Source organism: Drosophila tropicalis, unplaced genomic scaffold (assembly GCF_018151085.1).
Source record: "Drosophila tropicalis isolate 14030-0801.00 unplaced genomic scaffold, ASM1815108v1 contig_593, whole genome shotgun sequence".
In the NCBI taxonomy this organism is placed as follows: domain Eukaryota; kingdom Metazoa; phylum Arthropoda; class Insecta; order Diptera; family Drosophilidae; genus Drosophila; species Drosophila tropicalis.
The window spans coordinates 18806051-18823107 of NW_027173070.1; the positions used below are offsets into that span (position 1 = coordinate 18806051).

The 17057-nt window shown below is 35.9% G+C and overlaps 1 protein-coding gene across 1 annotated transcript in view; it reads left to right on the forward strand.

The window, feature by feature from the left end:
• The first annotated feature begins 6362 nt into the window (after positions 1-6362).
• Mid1 overlaps positions 6363-17057 on the forward strand; it is a 50096-nt gene continuing 39401 nt past the window's right edge. The window contains exons 1-2 of the mRNA XM_068290214.1: positions 6363-7085; positions 8574-10109. Of these exons, the coding sequence (XP_068146315.1) occupies positions 9078-10109 (1032 nt within the window). The 5' untranslated portion in view covers positions 6363-7085; positions 8574-9077. The remainder of the gene's footprint in view (positions 7086-8573; positions 10110-17057) is intronic.

Here is a 17057-nt window from a genome sequence, read left to right on the forward strand (position 1 = left end):
AAAGTATGCTATAAGAAGTCGAATAATTGTTTGTTTTTAATTTTAATGACTTAATGGAGTCTCTTGCATCTAACCAGTTGTTTATAAGTAATGTTTCCAAACAAAAGCTACATTTCTTAACCAAGATACACTAAAATCAGTCAAAAATGTAAAATACAAATTCGTTGACTCTTTATAGTATACTTTTAGGTGCCTAACCCCAGATCCAGATCCTGATTTTGCGAAATCTGGACGTGATGGGCAAAAACCGAGTTCAACTTTAACATTAAAATAAAGGAAGATACATATACAGATATGTTTAGTATATATTAAGTATTCAACAATTGAACAATCTTAGTTTTGTCATAACTGAGTACTAAGCGCTATTAAATCTATAAAAAACACAAAAATAACATGTTAAATCAGTTAAATAAGTTTGTAAACTGCATTTGAAGTAAGGGTTTAATGAATTGGCTAGCTAGTACGGCTTTTAATCTGGCTAAGCGAACTACATAGACACTTTTATAAAAAAAAGTACTTGGAAAATAACAAAGTTATTGATCTCTATTGTAGACTCTTTTCTATGAGAGCTATATGGGAGTTCTGATCTAGATTCTGGCCCTCTACATTTTTAACTGGGTTACCCATTCACTTCATATGTTGGTTCAAATCATATTTTGTTAACCTAAACTTATGATTTCCAATGTGAGTCATACTTACTTAAGGCGTACTTAAAGTACTAAATACTATAACTACTTAGAATTTGAAAAATGCGTTAATGTTTTGAAAAGTTCACTCTTTCATTTATTTTGTGTTAACTGATTGAAATTGTATTATCCTGTACCCAAATTTCACTAACAAGGGGAACTTCATGTATGCGTCCTTTCCATTAAACAATTCCTTCAGGAAGCAAACCTATCCCATCTTATATAATCGTCTGGTTCAAAGTTACCAAAATATCAACTTTCAACAATACAAATTAGACTTTGTACATATACACATATACATCTAGTACCCTGTAAATATATTTCTAACTAATTAGCACAATTTTAGCTTAAGGCCTAGTAGCTATAGCTAGATTTAAGAATTGTCCGTAATTTGCAATCACGGTTTCAATTCAGAAAATAAATAAATAAATAAAATGTATGCGAATTTGAACGAATTATGGATATGTTGTAGAATACCCCGTCATTTGAAGCTGTGTGGAAAATTTCGGCGCACTACTCTATATTTTACTGAAAAATCGCGTTTAAAGTTATAGCTTCGGTGACATAGGTGAAACGCCGAGTGGTCTTCAAGCAGCACGGCGTTGTAAGGGCTAGAGTTCCTGCCTAAATGTGAAGAATTCCTGGTGCAAATACGAGTGGTCATTCACTATTCACTCAGATTAACTAAAATGTTGAATGCATTAAACGATTATGTCATTTGAAGTTAAGAAGAAGTCTCGTAACTCTTAAAGCTTAAATCATTTGTAATAATGAAATTTGATTGAAATTATTGTTGTTTATGTAGAAGAATATTTCATAATGTTAATGTTAAAAACCCCTTTGACCCATGCCACATACTCATAACAATCTAGTCATTTTGGGGTCCTATTTATATTAATTTTTGAATTGAACCATTTGCATTGGATTTTTGTTTTGGTTCTGCTCCTTTTTATGGGCGACAGCATTTAACAGTATCTCTTCATTGTCATCATCCAAATGGCCACAATTATCGGAGAGGCGGCGGCTGGGGCAGCAGCAGCAACATTTGTGGGTCAACGCAGAGCCACAAAACTGTCGAGGATAGGCGCATACATAGTCGTCTTTTGCCTTTTATCGATAAATGCTAGGCATTAGTTTAGTTTCCTTTTGTGTGTTTCTGTATGTCGGTGTGTGTTTGTGTGTGTGAGATGTTTTGTCCTTCTTTTTTGGTAGCCTTCCAGCATATTTCCAACCACCGCATACCACGCCCGCAACTCAACTTGGAGTATTGTGTATTATTTTATTTTATTTTATTTTTTTTTTTTTTTGTTCTTTCTTTCGTTCGTTCTATGCTTCTTTCACTTTGAACCCAAAAAGCAGGCGGCATTGTTTGCCTTTGCTCTGTGCATACGCTGGCCGCGTGACTTTTCTACCGCTGCCTTCCTGGCAACCTCTCCCCCCCCATTTCCCGCTTCCCCTTGCTTGGCACTGTTTGTGCCTGCGCGAAATTTCATTCACAAAACCTTTGCCTTTTGCCTCTTCTTTCTGGTGCGTGAGAGAACACACACACACACACACACACAAAAAAAAAAAGACGACTCGGAGACTTTGTGGGGGATGTGTGGGGATGTCCCAGGATGTGATGGCCCTAGAGGAAAAGGGAGGTGAAGGGGAATTGGGAGTAAGACTTAGTATCTGGGAACTGGGTAACTACGGAACTGAGGGACAGGGCATTTATTACAACTGCGCAAAATCCTTGCCGCTTTCCTTGCGTTACCCACTTTCATTTCATTTCGTTTCGTTTCGATTCGTTTCGTTACGTTTCGTTCATTGCAAGCGGCAACAACGACGTCCTTGTAACGGTTATCTGGCACAACAAAAAAAATAACAACAGCAACAACAACAAATATATGAGATGAAGCAAACTGTGCAAAGTCTTCCACCTAAGTCCTGTTCCTGTCCTATTCCTGTGTTTGGCCTGTTTTTGACATTTGCTTTTGGTAGGCGACTTCGTCGCAATCGTCGTTGTCGTCTGTCGCCAGTTTCTCTTGTTCTTCATTGTGGTTGATGTTGGGTGCGTCCAAAGGATATACACACACACACACACACACACACATATTTACAGCCTTGGTAATAGAATTTCTTAGAATTCAGTTGATGTATGATGCCCTATCAATAAAGTTTCTTTGATCAACTCTTGCATAATGCACAGAGTTGCCACCTGATCAAAATCTATGAAAAGATTAAACCATTAACATGAACTTTATATAAATGCTATCAGTTTAGTTGTTCTTCATTGTAAAGAATTATGATTAGTTTAGAAATAAGAAATGTTAAAATTATCCTGATAGTTAGTTAGGCCATTTACTTTAGTTCTAATGGCGCCCAAGAGTGGAATCTGCAGTTGCATCATTGCCGTTTTTTTGTCGCTTCATGTAGTTTGAATTCTCAACTACTTTTGGAGTTGAACATATGGTATGACCATTAAGCCTGCTGATTATGGAACTTGGTGCTGCCTACCATTGAAAATCGTATACATTAGTAAGATTTGTTGACCTCAAGCCGGTTAAGACCCAGTTTAACTTCAAATAGGTCGAGTTCATATTCGGAATATAAATAAATAACTAAGAAGAGGTTGAAATTTAACAATGTCTAGATAAATTACTAAATAAAGCTTAACATTTTCTAAATTTTTAAACCGTTGGATTTTCCCTTATCGATTCGACAAAGTACATATTGGTTATAGTTTGGATTTTTGGAATCAGCATTCTTAGAGTTGGTAGAGTAAAAAGCTGTCAAGCAGTTGTATTATATGTAATTAGTTTAATTTTGATACTAAGTACAATATGGCAAAGTTCTGATCTGATAGTCCTTTAGAGTAAACTTTGGAGTATGTGGCTTTTTTTATTTCTTTTGCTTTGGTTGTAATTCACAACTAGTTAAAGCGAGGGAGGTTTTAGAAATGAAAACATGAAGAGACTTTGCTCCTTGAAGTATGCCTTGTCTATAAAATGAATGTTTCCTTCGACGAAATTTCGTTTATTCATAAGATAATACAAAATTTCTTTCAACGTTTCAAAAACCGAACTTCATGAAGAGCTTTTTGCATACCTTAGGGGATAAAGTTATCCCTGTTTCCCCATTTTGGCCTAATTTTATATTATATGGCTTACAAACCCGAATATATATATAGACATTTGCTAATAAGTATTTGAAAGATATGAGTATCGAAAGGGTATTTATTTGAGTGTGTATATTTGTACGGTTATATCTTTGGTGCTTCTGTTGTTGTTGGCATTTTCTTATTTTGTGCAGGCATTTTCGGTTTTGTTTTCCGTTTTCTCTTGAACACTAAGACGCACACACAGACACACACACAGTCACACGCAGACTCACACAGTAACACACATGCCTTTTACCATTTGCCGCTCTTCGCCGCAAAATTTTCTTCAGGGTTATTTTGTTTCTTATCAATTTCTGCACACACACACACACACGCACACACAAACGCATACCACATTAAGTGCGTCTGTGTGTGTGTGCGTGCCCGCATAAGTTTGACACATATACCAACATATTCCCCCTCGCCAATATCTCGCCTGTCATCTGCTACTGCTGCCCGTCTTCGCCTCTTCGTCTTTGGCATATCTTAGCACTTTCACTCTTCTTGCTTGCTGCTACTTCTGCTGCCGCCGCTGTGTTGGGTGTTGGTGTTTGGGTATCCTTGTTGTCCTTGCTGGTTGCATGTGTCACACAGTTATTGATTTGGAATGCGCATAAATTGAAGCAAAATGGTTTTCCAAGCCCAAATTATGTGGGATTCTTTTCATTTTCATCGTTTTCATCATTTCATTTTGCTTTTGCTTTCGCCCTTTTGCTATCTTGTCCTTTTCTTTCGATTATTTTTGGTTTGTCGCCTGCTTTCGGCTATCGGCTTTCACTTTCGTTTTCATTTGCTTTTTCTTCCTTTTTTTTTTTTTTGGTTTTTTGTCCTTCTGTTTTGGTGTGTGTCCATTTAATTTGTAGTCTCTGTTACTTAAGTTAATTAGTCACAAGTTAATAATTCAAGTGCTGGACCAACTACTAACAGTTGAGTTGACTTTGACTTGAGTTGAGTTCATCTCAGTTGATGCTCTTCGAGTACCTCTTTTCTCTTTTTCGTGTTTTTGTTAATGAAGGTCGGCCTGGCCTTGGTTATTTGCCTGTCAGAAAATTTGCTAATTTTCATCTGTCACTGTGTGTGTGTGTGAGATTTTTGATATGCGACAAAGAAGAGAGGCAAAAACTATGTTGGTTAAAGTTAAAGCAAGAAATATTACATTAAAAATTTATCAGTATAAGACAGTTTTTCACGAGCCCTTGAAAGTAGACTATGCAAAGAGTCTTAATTTTGGACTTGGAATTGAAAGATTTTTAAAGAAAACTTTTAAAGCATTTTCCAACACTCCCTATTAAATACATGCATTTTATTCAAAAAGATATTAAAAATTTATTAATTCTACAGCAAACAGAATTAGGAAGTAGAAAAATGCAACGATCAGCATTGGATGATGAGTTTGAATATATATAGCATACTTTTTTGAGCAGACTTACTTTTTTTTTTAGATGAAGTTTTAAGTAATAGAATAATATTGCAATATCAGGAGAAATAATATCACATTCCTTTCAGCACTTTAAATCTGATCAGAGAGGAATATACGATCGATATACGGTTGGACAGACTATTGAACTGAAGGGTAATCAATCGATTAAATTAATATCAACATGTTTCTTAATTTAGATCTTAAAGATTATTTGCTTATTAGAACGATTGAATTATGTATTCATTCATAAATCATTTCTTCATTTCTAGTACATAATTTGCCAGATTCATCGACAATTTTGTTCTCCCTTTTTGTTCACTGTCTGCGTGGGCAAAAGAAAAGGAAACTAAAACACGTCAAGTAGGATTAATCCGACAACATTATATTGTGTATATGTATGTATGTATGTATGTACATATGTAGGGTATTTTCACATTTAGGACAAGTGTGAGACAAAGGAAGAGACGGCAAAGGAAAAAAAAACGCCCCATAACGCGAAAAATGCGCGTACAAAACGAAAATAAGAAGTTTTGAGACTCAAATAATGGAGCGGCTTTTGAGTGACATTTCTCTGCACACTTTCGCTCCCCTCTACCATGTCTATGAACTCTTCTTCTATTCGCCTCTCTCGCTCTCTTAGTCACTCTCTTGCCGTTTCCCTCCGTTCAGACTGTCATTAGTGATTAAGTGTCCTGCAGCAAGTAATTTTTCTTACTTGACAAAAAATTTCGAAATTTAACTCTGTTAAGCGTTAAGATCCTTTTTTTCTGTAGTATTCGCCGTTGCTAGTGGAATTCGCCGTTCCGAAGATTAACATTAACATAGACTGGAAGCTAACAGAGTTGGAGAGAACGCCTATTGTGCTCTCTCACTGACGCGCGCTCTTTTTCGCTCTCTCTATCTATGGCGCTTTGGCTTTATGCTCTCTCTGTGTGTGTTGTCAGCTGGCTTCATCGTTTGCACTTCGTAACATTTTTCGCTGGCCACACGATGTTGCTCTCGTCTCGTGGTCCTTGTTGTCCTCGTCCTAGTCGTTTTCGTCGTCGTCGTCGTCGTCGTGGCTTGGTTTGGGCCAGCAGCTTATTCCAGTTAAGCGCCATCTGCAATTGTAGGAACAGTCAGTGCCGTTTGGGGCCATCAGCAAGAAGCAGGATTGTACGGTATTAAAAATATCCTGCAACGTCGCGTCCAACCAACCAACCAACAAACCAAAAAAAAAAAAAAAAAAAAGAAAGAAAGAAAAACCTACAGCAAAAACCCCATCAAAAAAGAACCCAACCAAAACCAAATCGAAAGAAAATGAAATTCAAATGAAAATGCCAAAGTGAAAGTATGCAAATAATGAAAATGGCCCAAATAAAAATAAAAAATATATAATTAAAAGAAATTAAAAGAAAATTTAATTAATTTCATTGAAAAGAAAAGGAAAAAATGTGTGCTCTAACATTTTGTTGTTGGTGCTAACAAAGAAAAAGAAAAAGAAAATCACAAATTGGAGGAATCAAGATATAAGAAGAGGCCTCAAGCGTAACTTTCTAGCACTGCCTACAAAACGACTCCCCCCTCTCCCTCTAACCCACTCAACAAACACACACACACACACAATCAAACACACACAGACACACACTAGTCCCCCACCTCTCCCCCTCCGTCTAAAATACTAAAATCAACCAAACCTGCCGTGTCCCCGCCCACACGCGAAAACGAAAACGTTACGGCAGCAGCAGCAGCCAAAAGCAGCATCCAGCAGCAGCAGCAGCAACCAGCAGCAGCAGCAGCGGCCGCTGATGCTGCGCGAAAAAAAATTATACTAAAATATATAACAATTTCTATATAGGTACAACAATTATATGCTTTATGCTTTCCATCAATCGTTATTATATAATTTATTTGTAGGCGAAATTTTTTAGTTCTTCTTCTCGCTTCAGTTTTGTTTTTTCCTTTTTTTTTTTTTTTTTTTTTTTTTGGTTAGTCGGTATGACCGACCAAAGCTTATATAAGAAACCCAGCTAACGCACCAAAAAAAGAAACGAAAGAAAAAAGAGAAAAAAAAAGAAAAAGCAATACATTCATACAAATACCGTTAGGTGTGTGTGTGCGCAGTTAGAACGTTAAATCAAATATAATGAAAAAGTGAAAGTTGGTTTGTCAGGGCATAAAATAGTTTAACTTATTTTGTTCTGTTTCCCTTTTTTTTTGGATTGTTTGTGGGAATGAAGATTTTACTTCTTGCAGTTAACACACATACTTGGAAAGCATGTAACTTCACACACACAGAGACACAAATACTTGTACCACCCACACTAAAGCAGTAGAACAAGAAGAAGAAGCAGCAGCAGCAACCAAACCAAACCAAACCATCAACAGCAACAACAACAAGAACAACAACAAAAAGAAGCAGCAGCAGCAGCGAATTATATAAATTTCTTTGCTCTGTGTGTGTGTGTGTGCCAGTGTGTGTCTGTGTGTTAGATATACGGGATTTCCACGATGATTTTTTTTCGGCATTTCGCCTCTTCTTAGCGTTTGCTTCGGCTTTGAGTTTTGGCTTCGGCTTGCCTTTTTGCCAGTCGCTCGTTTGTTCGGCTTGCTTCTTCGTTTCAAACACACGATACTTTGCCACTTTTTCCAATCTCTTTTTCTCTCTCTCTCGCTCTCTCTCTATTGGTGTAAATTTTACTTTCTGTGTTTTATTTTTACTATTTTCTTTTGACATTTCGATTTTAAAACAGTTTTTCAAATTTTGAAATCCATTCTTCAAAATCAAAAAATGTCAGTGAATGGTTTTTTTTTTTTTTTAGAAGCAATGGAAAATAAGACATCTGAGCAAGCGAGATAGATAGAGAGTAATATAGGGAGAGAGAGCAAGCGCAAGAATTGAGAGAGCGTGGGCGCATAAAATTAATAAGCAAATTTTGAAATACTTTTTTTCTGCTTTTCTTTTCTTCTAATTTTTTTTCTTTTTTTGATAATTTAGGTTCTATTTTATGACTTTGATAATTATAAATAGAGAAATCAAAAGAAAAATAATTGAAATTTTAATAAATAAAAAATTTAAAAACAATTTTCGAACGCAAATTTCCATTTTCATACAAATTTTTCGCTTTATGTTTCTTTTGGGTTTTTAAAAATATTTTTCATTAATTTGAAAAGTCGTGAATAATTGATTTTTAATTTCTATTTACGTTTTGTTTATAAAATTTATCACATAATTTCATTTTGATTTTATTTTTTATTACGTTCAAAGTTTTTATATAAAGAAAACCAAATTGTTATATATATATAAATTTTTTTTTAATGAAATATGTAAATATTTTTCAAAAAGAAAATCAACGAAAAACCAACCAAAATTACAAGGATAAAAGTGCACTAATAACAACAACAACAACTACAACAAAAGCAGGAAAATTTCAAATTCCAAATAAAAAAAAAGAAAAAAATATAGCAAAGTTAAGAAAAATTTTGCCAGTGAAAACCAAAGTGTTCGTTATAAAAATATATATATATAGAAAGAAAACGCGAAAAGTTTGCTCACACAAGAAAATTAAAGGATATATCCTTGCTTCGAATTCATGCCGCTGGCTGAACAATTAGCCAGCATTTGGCAGGAGCAGCAGCAGGAGCAACAGGAGCAGCAGCAGCAGCAGCAGGAGCAACAGCAGCAGCAGCGGCTGGAGCAGAAGAAGATTCCAAGATAATAAAAAACGCCAACAATTTGTTAAGGATGATGATGGGGCCATGAGCCCATCATTTGTCGCATTGATTAGGAGTCGCAAGCGCGTCTCAAGCGGGCCTGCACCATGCTAGCACCGCCGAACCCGAGGTCAATATGCGGCCAGGACCCGGGCTGGTCGTGATGGCGCTTGCGTTTATTTCGGGGGCTCGGCGTGGCAGCAGCAGCACAACAACCACCATAACAAGTGGATTAGGAGGAGAAGGAGTAGGTGGAGAAGGAGCCACTTTACCGTCCAACTACGACGAATCAAGAGCGGCAGCAGCAGCAGCAGCTTTAACAGCTCCACGAGGAGTAGGAGCAGGCGGCAGTAACGGCATTAGCTCTGGCTCATTTTGGTTGCCCGTTTATCTGCCGCCACCGTCGTCGTCGCCGCCGCCGCCGCCGCATAATCATCTACAGCTGGACAACTACAATCCACGGCCCACGACACAAATTGAAACAGATTTGCCCAGCTCCAGGCGACGTAGAAGACGCAATATTGAGGCGGCGGAAGACGGGGAGGAGGAGGAGGAGGCGGCGGCGGTGGTGGAACCTGGTGGCCTGCCCGTTCAGTTCTCGTCCTCTTCTTCGCAAGCCCTTGACGAGGACGAGGATATCTTTGCCTTGGTCGCCGAAGACGATTTGCTATCGGAAGAGTCTTTCCAACGTCTGATCAAACTTAGCGAGAAGCAAGAGGTTCAGGAAGACGAACAAGAGCAACAACAACAGGAGCCATACGAGGATCAAGAGCAAGAGCAAGAAGAAGAAGAGGATTATAAACAAGAGGATTATAAGCAACAACAACAGCAGCAGGACGAGGAGAGTCGCCTCATTGATGATAGTGAGCTTCAATTGTCTCACAACGATAACAACAACAACAACAACAATAAAAGAGAAGCCTCAGAAAGCTTCAGCCACCATATATTGGATGCTGCTCAGACAGCCCAATTAATTGGCCACAAAGATACCTCAGTGGCCACCAGCACAGAGTCATCATCAACATCAGAAACAGACTCCTTGCCACCAGCTCCCATCGATCTAAAGAAATCCATTCTAGGCACCACTGCGTCCTCATTGACACGCCTTAATCCTTGGATATCAGCTTGTGATCTGGCACAGCCCACTGGCACAGGCACTGATTTACAGGTGAGTTTCAACTAACCCAATCCTTGGATTGAAAAATTAATCTTTCTGTGTGGTGAATGTTTTTGAAAATTTACTGAATATTAATGGTAAATATTATAACTCAAAAACTTTACGACATTAACAATCGATTTGTACCCATTAAGTTGAAAAACAAAAGCTTATAAAAGTTTGAAGGATATTAAGAATGGTTTACATATTGGAACAGCTTAGATTGGATAGATGCTGCAACATTTTCCAATGTTGTCATTTGTCATGCAGAAGCAGAAAAAGGAAGGTTTCGATAGGTTTCACTTTCTAGAAAATTTCTCTAAAAGAAAGCAAAGAAATCGTTTGCAAATTGAAACTTTCAATCTTAAGATGTCAGATCTTGTAATAGAATCAGAATTTGATCTATGAGTGCTCTAGATATATATATTTTACTATAAATAAAGTTATTTATTGATGTTCCATAGAACAAAATGCTATAAATGAAAAAGGCAGCTTATTATTATTATTGAAAACTTTTAAAACAATTTTAACAAATTTATTCTTTTTTCTGTTTCATAATCAACACACATTAAAGAAAACTTTAAAATCGTATTCAATAGCTTATATAAAAAATTTGATAAATTTATAAAAAATGCTATTCAATTCAGGGCTTTCGATCAAATCAAGGCCACTGTATCAGTTACTTAAAATACTTAAAAGACATTATTTAGAAGGAAATATGCATCTAATGGCCTATTCCCACATACTGAATACTGAATCCACAGGTCTGAATCGCCAAAATGTTTTGTCGTTCCGAGTTGTATTTGTTCTATATACCTCAGTGAAAGAAGTATATGTGCATTTTTTTCTTATACTAGAACTTTATTGAAATCTTCCCGCACATTATGCATAGTTTTCCATTCATACTTATAGCATATGTACACATTCTAAGTACGTCCTCTCTTTGGACTGTATTTTTAGTACCTTTACATCAAGTTTGTGTGCCAGATGGTCGGTATATCTAGTATTCGAGATGGTTTGTCGAAGACTTTAAGAAATGTGTTGAAAGTGGGAAATTCAAAGCTCAAAATAAATTCTAACAAGAAATGAATAGAAAAAATATAAAATCAACTGCAGTTGCCTATAATAACACAGGCAGGATTTTTAACGATTTGAGTGGACCGAAAGAAAGTTCTTTACTCTTTGATATTTCTTATTACTTTCACCTATGGCGAACACTAACTATTGTAGGAGTTGTACAGTAACAGCGAAAAGTATACCCACTTGTGGGAAAACTCCCACAAAACATACAACTTGGGTGTAAAAAGACTGAAGATTCTCATATTCTTCCCAATTGTTCCCCGTTAATGTGTGATTTGATTATACCAGAGTCTTCGAATCTCTATCAAATCAAAGGTTTTTCTGGCTCCCAAAAGTATACTACAAATGACTATACTAACTGGTAAATCGTGGCTAAATGAAGTGCTAAGTTGAGTGCAATTTCTAATTGTCCTTACTAAAAGAAACTACTATATTATGGGACATTTTATTGAAATATGAAAGTTTTCTTTCTGAATACTAAATTATTATTAAGTAAAGTCTCTTACATAACATTTTGAACTCTAATATTGTTCGAGAGCATTTTGCTTGTTACGTCAAATTAGTTTGTTTCGCTTAAATCAATGCACTTGGCGTAAAGTTAATACTTTATTTATCATTCGTATCTACTTTTCTACTTGTCATTTTCTTCTGTCTTCTTTTTTTTTTTTTTTGATTTGTTCAGCTGTTTTGTGTCCTTGTTCAATTGTTGTTCAGTTCTGCAGTATTCCCCGCCTCCCCTCACACCTCTAGCCAACCACCCATTCGAACACAATGCTTCTTGGGTAAGCTTAAGTGCACATTCGCGCGCGCGCGCTCAAAAAAAAGGGAAATAAAAGAATGAAAGAAAGAAAATATGCAATAACCAAAAGTACAACAAAAAATACTAAAAAAAAGGCATAAAAATAAAAACGATGGAAATTGTATTGCAAACTCAGCAAATTCTTATTGAGTATTCCAACTGAATAGCTGCAAAAGTGGCCTTGCTACAAAAAACGAAAAGTGAAGAATGCAGCAAAAACTTTGAAGTGAGGACAGCAGCCACAATAACTGCAAAATGGTAAATGAATAAAACGATTGCCTACTTTCGAGGGCGTTTAACAATGTTGCAATAATTCAAATGATTTAACTCATTGTTTAATTTATGCCATACGCGTTTCACATTAACGAATTGAATTCATTTGAATTATAACATTGCCACATACACAAAGTATATATACATATATATCTGTATACATCGAGTACATATAGCCCACAGGCAATAATGGAAGAGGAAAAAAATTGTTTTCTAGTTTTTTTTTTTTTTTTTTTTTTTTTTTTGTGTGCGCTTGTTATTGTGTTGCCACTCAAATCTGTAAGTACTTTGATTGTGCATGCCCAAAAGTGTTTTGTGTGACAATTGTGCCACATCTTGGGCCACTCAAAGTCCACGACATCGTCATCATGAGCTTCATCATCAGCGAAAATGGCTTGGTAATTGTGCAAAAAGCATAGAGAAAAGAGACAGCAAATAAAAAACGGAGAAAAGAAAAACGAAAAATGAAAATGAAAAAAAACGAAATCAATGAAAAGACATGGCAAACATTTTCATTACCATTGAAATGATGCCAAAAAAATATTGCAATTTCTGCCACTCAGCTCTCTCTCTCTCTCTCTCGGTCTCTCCCCCGCTCCGTCCTTCGTAGTATGTATGTAACTACCTTATCATAATTCAGATTTTTTCTTCGTTCTTTTTCTTTTCTTTTGTTTTATGCAAATTGAATTCAATTTAAATGAAGCAAATTGATTTCAGATTTTTATGGTTTTTTTTTTTTGGCAATTTCCTTTTGCGCTAAAGAATTTAGAGTTGCCAGGCCAGACAGACCGTCAGTCAGTCAGCCAGTTAGAATCAGTTAGCCATTTAAGTCAGATGGATGTTTGAATGACAGCAATTAGCTTTTACTTCTGCTCATACCACAAATATTGATTTCTCGTAATCACACGTAGAGAAAACCAATTAAATAATTAAGTCAATCAATTTAATATCAATGCCAGCAAAGACAGCCAACTGTCAGAGGAAGGAGAAAAAAATACCATTAAAACCAACAAAAAATATAAAAAAAAACAAAAATTAATTTTTGTGGCAATAAACGCCCAAATAACTATTTTTATTTCATTTTTAGCTTCTCGTGTTTTGATATTAACAATTAAAGTTGTCAACATAAAATACGTTAAACAGTTTTATAAATTTTTTTTTTATGACAAATAAGTTTTCGAATCAAAATTAAATGAATGATGTTCTTGTTCTTATTAGAAGTCAAATGTCGAGCAATTAAATGAAAGTTAAAACTATTTTAAAACTAAATGAATTATAAGATTTTTAATGTCTTTCGTTTGTTAAACTTAAAAAACTTAAATTCTGTAAGTATTAGACTTCTAATTGTAAGATAAGACTTATAATTGGGAACTCAGCTCAAGATGGCTTCTTAACCAAGCAACTCAAGATTTCTGGTCTGTTGTCTAAAGGAAAGTTTCAGATAATTCATTGGGAATCAGAATTGTTTTAAGTATGTAGTAGAAATGTAAGTCAAACCTTGCATTTAATCGAGGTCAATCCTCAAATAGAAGATTATGTCAAATTATTACTTTAGAAGTTCCTCAATAGGCAGGATAAGAATGTTAAATTTAGGTATAATTCTCAACTACTTCATTCGTTCAAGATACGCTAAAGCTAACAGTAACAGATCAAGGATTCACCTTGTTTTTTCGGTTTTGCTTAAGGGTTCCTCTGATTTTAATTTTATTAGAGTTTGTTCAAAGAAACTAAAACCTCGTTACTTGGCAAGTATCTAAAAATTTTGTAAAAATAACAACAAAAAACTTATTTCTTTGAAGAGATTTTTTAGGTAGAAATCTCTAACCACTTGTGATGGAAATGTTATTCGACAAACACTTGTCCCTGTTTTGAAATGAATGAAATGACAATGCTGTCAGTCTACTTAGGACTCAAAACAGATTAAACAGAATCCTCTTAAAAGACTCTACTATAAAAGAGAAGCTGCTTCAGCTGGAGCTAAGAGCAAATGAGGCTGCAAGCCACTCTACTAGTGTAGCCTATTGTCTACCAAATGAACAATAATCACATAAAGGTTTTTGGTATCAATGATTAGGATTGAATGCAGGACACATATCCGGCCCATTTGGGGAACCCGAAAGAACTTTGATTTTCAATTTGAGTGCTTGAATTTGAAGCCTATGAATCAAGTCAAAATCTAATGTCAGGCATTTAAAATTCTTGCATTCAATTTACCAAATACTGAAAGAATTTGAAATGGCAAAAGCTTGAATACCAAAAAATGGTTTTTTGAGTTTCTATTTTAGGATACGAATGACTTTTATATTGTTGCTTTCCAAAAACCAGCCAGATGAAGAGAACAATTTCAATTAGCCTTGTCCAGTTGGGCGAAGGGCATAGCAAATTAGCAAACATTCATTCTTCAATCTGTTTGAACAGAGACAGAATGGATAGAGTGAGAGAGAAAGAGTGCCCCTTTTTTTTTTGTGTTGTATAGTCGTTTTTTGATTGGGTATATAGAGAGAGAATGAGTAGTCTGTGTAGAGGTTTAGAGTGTATGGAATTTATGATGAGGTTACAACACGCATTCTCGATGCCTGTTGATGTGTCGATGTCGATGACGATGCTTTTGCTATTGCAGTTACTTTTTCTCGTTGTCGTTGACGTCGTCATCATCGTGAGGTTTGTCGAGTGGCGATATGGTGGCTAGAGACGCATACATACATATGTATATATGGTAGTGGAGCAGCACTCAAGCGCATGTCACAAGTGGCCCAGGCAAGTGCAACTCGGATGTAGTTGCTGCTGCTGCTGCTGTTGCTGACTTACTTACAGATTTTTGCCTAGATAGCCTCCCATGTATGCAATGGAATTGTATACCCTGTAAGACAATGACAAATCAAATGCCTTTTTTGAACATATTGTGACATTTGCAAGAGTTCAAGACTCCACAAAGTTTGCCATGTTATAAACAACTCAAATGATGTCGATTCACAAGAATAAGTGAAGACCCCTTATATGGCTAATTTTAAATTGATTTCAACGAACTTTGCTTTTAAAAAAATTCCCTTAACCAACTAGTTCTTAAGTAACTAAGAGGTAAATACTGCAACTACATATTAAAGTACACTCTTTTACTCCAAAAAGTCCTTAGTCTATGGCTTTGCGCAAAAAAGTATGCTACCAAATTTTGTAAAGTCAAATAATGGAGTCTATCTATTAAAAATCTATGTAATCAGCTCTAACGCCCTAACACTTAAACAAAAATAAATACAGATAAAGTTTTTTTTCTGGCCAAATTGTCTTCACTTTTATGTTTTTAAGAAAGTTTAAACATTTTAGCCCCCAAAAAGTATGTTGTAAAAGTAATAAAGTGGAGCAATAAAAGTCCAAGAAAGAATCTAGCCCTTTGCAATGGTCTTGGGCCAATTTCATTTTACAATTTACAATAGAAAATGCAATGATTGTTACTTCAAATCAAATAAATGACGTTCAAGTGTATGAGTGTGTTGAATTTAACAATCCATTTTCAAGCTGCAACATTTTGCCCAAAAAGGTATGCCATAAAATTTATGAAACAGTGCCTTATCCCTAAATCTTTGCGAGTTAGGTATTCCACTTGCCGTTCATGTCATTTTTGGTGTGCGATTGTGTGTGTGTCTGTGTGTGGGTTAAGGTTTGGCTGTGTTGTTGTTGTTGTTGCTGCTGTTATTTTTTATGCTTTTCGGTATTGCCATTCGCCAGTTTTGCCCATTTGGCACGTTGCACATCCAAGTGGAAACAGAATTTCAGGCAAACACCAGCAACAGCAACAACAACAAGACCAACAAAGTGGCAAAGTGGCAGTTGGCAAACAAATCGCTAAAGCTCCCTTTCCCTTCTCTAAGCTTTCTATGTATGTATGTATGTATGATGATGCCACTTTCATCAGCATCACCTGCCCTTGTGCCCTTCGAATTCAATTAAAAGCCATAGCTTTGTGGAATTTAATTCAAAATATTTTTATAGAGCTTCAACCCCATTAGAACACACACTTTGTGAGTCTGTGTGTCTGTGCGTGTGTGTGTATGCATCATATGTATGTACATACATATATAAATTGCATTTGAAAATGGAATCTATGGTTAAAAGAAGCCCCAGTGCAAACAGGCAACAGCTAACCTACTGGTTTTTTGTATTTATGTCAAGGATATGTGTATGTGTGGGGCACGAAAATCAATTATTTTGTAAGCAGCCCAAACGAAACGCATTGTGGTACTGCCATTGCCACACATACATACAGTCAGCCACAGTCAGCCACTATGCCCCACTATGATTACATCATTTTCCAAGCCAGCTGAGACAAAGTTAAGCCAACTAGTTACAAATGGAAATGGTAATGGTGTTGCTGTTGCTCGCTCTGATAAATTGCAAATATGCTGAGCTAAATGGATTTGAAACAGAGTCTTCCTTCTCTTGCTATTTGCTTGCTTCCTTGCTTCCTTGTGGGCAATATTAAATTCAGCAAAGAACAAGATTACATTCCAGAATATTATATGTATAACTCCTTTTGCCCTTTTTATTAAATAACAATAAAACTTTGCATCAATTCAATCAATTCGAATGAGACATATGCTAAATATGCATAGCTAAAAAAATTTAGCCATGGTTAAATTAATTGTGTGAGAAAATATGCGGAGACATATGGCTCCGAACTGTGGGCCAATTCCTGCGGACCAATACTGAGGCTCCGTGATAGACTAGATTCAAAGTGTTTCAAATGTTCCAAGTGAGAAATCCAAAATAGATTCTGAGTAACTGAAATATCCGTAAGACTAGAAAAAACATAA